Source organism: Punica granatum, chromosome 8, assembly GCF_007655135.1.
Source record: "Punica granatum isolate Tunisia-2019 chromosome 8, ASM765513v2, whole genome shotgun sequence".
Classification (NCBI taxonomy): Eukaryota; Viridiplantae; Streptophyta; class Magnoliopsida; order Myrtales; family Lythraceae; genus Punica; species Punica granatum.
Genome location: NC_045134.1, coordinates 8,904,853 through 8,908,822, shown reverse-complemented (window position 1 = coordinate 8,908,822; position 3,970 = coordinate 8,904,853). Strand labels below are relative to the sequence as shown.

General features: G+C 41.0%; 1 protein-coding gene across 1 annotated transcript; it reads right to left on the bottom strand.

The window, feature by feature from the left end:
- Window positions 1-1,189: 1,189 nt before the first annotated feature.
- Window positions 1,190-3,626, bottom strand: LOC116189598 (phospholipid hydroperoxide glutathione peroxidase, chloroplastic). The gene is made up of 6 exons (XM_031519318.1): window positions 3,243-3,626; window positions 3,074-3,150; window positions 2,936-2,997; window positions 2,459-2,577; window positions 2,204-2,371; window positions 1,190-1,414 (listed from the first exon to the last, which is right to left on the bottom strand). The coding sequence occupies exons 1-6, from the start codon at window positions 3,504-3,506 to the stop codon at window positions 1,385-1,387; spliced, it is 720 nt and encodes a 239-aa protein (XP_031375178.1). The 5' UTR covers window positions 3,507-3,626; the 3' UTR covers window positions 1,190-1,384.
- Between the last annotated feature and the right edge of the window lie 344 nt (window positions 3,627-3,970).

Below are 3,970 nucleotides of genomic sequence, written 5' to 3'. Positions count from 1 at the left end.
TTGTACATGGAAGGAGGCCTCCACGGCCATGCCTAGCACCAAAACAACGATCATTTGTTTTCTGAGAAAGTATTTTACATTGTAATACCTCAAATATCATTGGTAGTTGTATGATTAACCACCAATCAAGCAAAACATTGGTGTCTCTCGGCACCCGATATAACGGATACATAAAATACCTCTCTTCCGTATCGCCGGCCATGAAAAAGTAATGGAAGCAGAACTAGGAAAGCAAGAACTTTGGGAATCGACATATCGGCATTTCACTGCCGGAGTCCCTTTGCTCATTATAATTGTTGTGCAATGAGAAGTTGTGCCGAGGTTGGATCATTGGACAGCAGAACATCTTAGAGAGTTTCTGATGCAGTACATAGTTGACAGCACCGTGGATCGTGTCGTAATTCAACTCTGTACAGATCTCGACACTTTCGGCGTCATTTCGACTCGAGTGTCCTGTTGATTTGGTTTCTGCATTCATATGATGGAATCCTCTTTTTTAAAAAAAGGTTTAACGTAGTTGGAGGTGGGGGCAGCAAGTACTGTCCCACAGCAGCCCCCAGGAGAAAACGGAGGGGCTTACATGTGGTAAAGGCAAAACATATATGGGTCCAATCCCGTATAAGTTCTGCCCAACAATCCCTGGTTCGAATCCCCGCACTTGCCACGACTTCTATAGGGACAAATATAAGTAACATAATGAAAAATATTCAGTGTGTTATTGTATATAACTACCATTCGATCAAAAAAATAAATGGTCTGGTTGTGGGAAACTTTTTATAAATATTTGCTTGAGATAGGATTACTCGATTATATATATATATATATATGTATCAATTGGGTATCGAAATTAGGCCTCTCTAATTAAACGTTCAAAAATGTCAAATGTCTGCTCCAATCTTGGACCAACATACAATGTTGTAGGGTAGCTTGTCATCGACTTCTTTTGGCGAGCGAGTCTCTGCCAATTCATATCGCTCCCTATTACGTTCTTTACCTATTACATCTCAGTACATACCATAAATTTGCAGTTAAGAGCCGAATGTAAAAGCACTTTCGATATTTCCCCTTCTTGATAAACATTTCCCGAAAACGAATGCTTGTGGTGTCAATTATCAAGTAACAATCTTTCATAGTTACTTTTACATTTCGCATCAGAAAGTCAATTTTCATATCTGCTGTGAGGAGAAAGAGCGAGCAACAATAGACAGATTTCGCATTGAACAAAGTAGTCTCATACGAGATAAGATACAAAACACATTATTCTGTAGTAATACAAGACAAGTACTGGAATTATGACACCCGATTCACAATTATTTACATCTCTTGCTCTTAATATCCCGACCTCAATGCCCGGGGTCTGATTTGTTACCATCCCATGGAATCCTCATGCAGCAAGAAGCTTCTGAATGTCCTTCTGCGAAAGAGGAGATTGAGCACATTAGCTTTATCAATTTAAGTTTCCAGAAGGGTGCTGCCAGATAAATTCTTCTGATATTATTTCTATAAAGTGATGGAACGCAAAACTCAGTTCAGCTCCAACGGCAAAAAGTCTCAAGGGAAGGAACGGGGTGGAGTCGATGCAAAAGGAAACACTGCGACGGGATTAAGTTGAGGTTTTTTACTGCCTTAGATCAAAGCTAAACAATAAAGTCCTCTTGAGAAACAGAGAATTGCATGATTTGCACGGAAGACTATTCTGAGGTGAACAAGATTGAACTCATATGTAGAGAAGTTGATCTTATTTCAAGAGAAAATCCTACGAATGCTTTAAATTTCATGGTCATCACATAAGTTGTTTCTCAGTCTATAGTATTGAACAAGGACAGGATACCCTAAAAAGGAGATCTCTCCAACAGCCTATAACTCTAACAATTCACACGAAACAGAAGAAGCACACAGGCACAAAACTATCAACGAAAACCAAAAATGTTAAGCGTAAGTCACCTAGTGCACATAAGGAATAAGTGAGGAAGAAAGTATAAGATCTTGCTATTTCTAATTATGCATCGATTTCATCCTTCCCCTTGCTCAGAAATTTCCCTCCATATTGACTAAACTCTATAACTGTTTTTAACCCCATGATTCATTTGCTCTATATACGGAGTATCATCTCCAGCCAAAACATACTGCCCCTAAAACTACTACCGCGAATTCACTCATTTAATCGAATTTCAGGATGCATGCAATTCTGTGTGAAACATACCTCAATTTGAAATGGTGATGTTGTAGGGGGATATCTCTGTACAACTTTCCCATTTTTGTCCACCAAGAACTTCTCAAAGTTCCATTTGATCAGGTCACCCAAAAATCCCCCACTGCTTGACTTCAGGAACTGATAAACAGGAGCTGTAAATGGTCCATTTACATCAACCTATTACAAGAACAAAACAACAGTGCTTAATATGCTTTCTATTTTATCAGTGTTAAACAAGAAAATATTACAGCATTCATATCCCACCTTATCGAAAATTGGAAACTCAGCTTTGAACTTTGTGCAAGCAAATTGCTTAATTTCAGGGTTCGAGCCAGGCTCCTGCATACCAAATTGATTGCAGGGGAAAGCTAGAATATCAAATCCTGTGATGCAAAGAGAATTGGATGTTATACTTCAGTAATATAGCACCAAACTGAAAGCAAAGTGCAGAGAACAAGAACAAATTCGTCCTCCGGATGTAATATCTTCAAGCTTTTTCGGATGGGATAACTTCTCAAGGGTTAACTTTACAGAACCAAACGGTTCAAAACACAGTTGAGGTTCCGGGTGTGACCACAAATTCCGGCAACTAGAAAAGACATTCTCAACAGAGAAATTTGTCTGAAACTTGCTCCTCGAATTCTTCCCCGAAAAGTTTCCTCCCACCTTCCCTCTTCAAACGGCAAATATGAAGATTTCACTACCAAATCAGCAACTACGTACATAGCAATTTTCACTCACCTTGAGTCTTGTACTTCTCGTACAGGTGCGAGAGCTCGGTGTAATTCGACGAAGTCAAACCACTGAATCGAAACACAATCCTTCAATTAGACTCTCTGATTCCTATTGACAATCCAACTTTACGAAGCAGAAAATTACCATCTCGAGGCAACGTTGACGATCAGAAGAACTGTCCCCTTGAATTTGCTTAGAGGAACATCCTTCTTATCAATATCCTGAATCAATCAAGAAAAGGTCAGATTATGCACAAACTGTTCCATCAGAAGCAAACCGTCGATTAGCCAGCTGAATTAGGAAACTTTGCTACCTTAACAGTGAAATCGTGCAAGGTCTTCTCGGTAGCAGCTCGGGCGTGGACACCGGAGGCCTGGAAACTGGAGAAAGCAGCGGACGAGCTCAGCATTGCTAGGGTGAACCCGTTCTGGAAAAGAGCCGACTTGGAGGAGCTGAGGGAGGATCTGATCGACGGCCATGAAGGAGCAGGGAAAGGAGAAGGTCTCGACCCAGAGTAGGACCGGGAGTGGCCGCGAAAGGCCACCGGAGATGCAGCTGAGAACGGAAGGGAAGCCATGGCGCTGGGGTTTTAGGTCCTCAGAACAGAGATTGCGGATTTCTTGGAGAAGAGAGGAACTGAAGAGGAGGAAGAAGAAGATGCGGGAAACTTCCTGCCTGCCTGCCTGTAGAGGAAGATGTTCCACGTGGTCCGGCCGCCCGCCTTTTGAATTTTTTTCATTAATTAAAGAAAATTTAATTAAAGGTTCAGTAATATGGCTTATTTCAAATTTGACCCCTGTACTTTGAGTGTAGTCTCAAATTCCACTTAGTGGATTGATTCGGCTTGATTAATTCGGACCCTTATACTTCCGGATATGAAAATAAAAGGTTTTAATGTATCTCGAATTGTTCCGTGGAGTCGCAAACCTGTCTTTAAATAAGCCCAAAAGCACTAGGGATGATTATGGGACATTTTTGAGATGACTGCGCCATTTGTCTACCAAACACATGTCTTAGCATGGTCCGCTAGCATTACCCGCG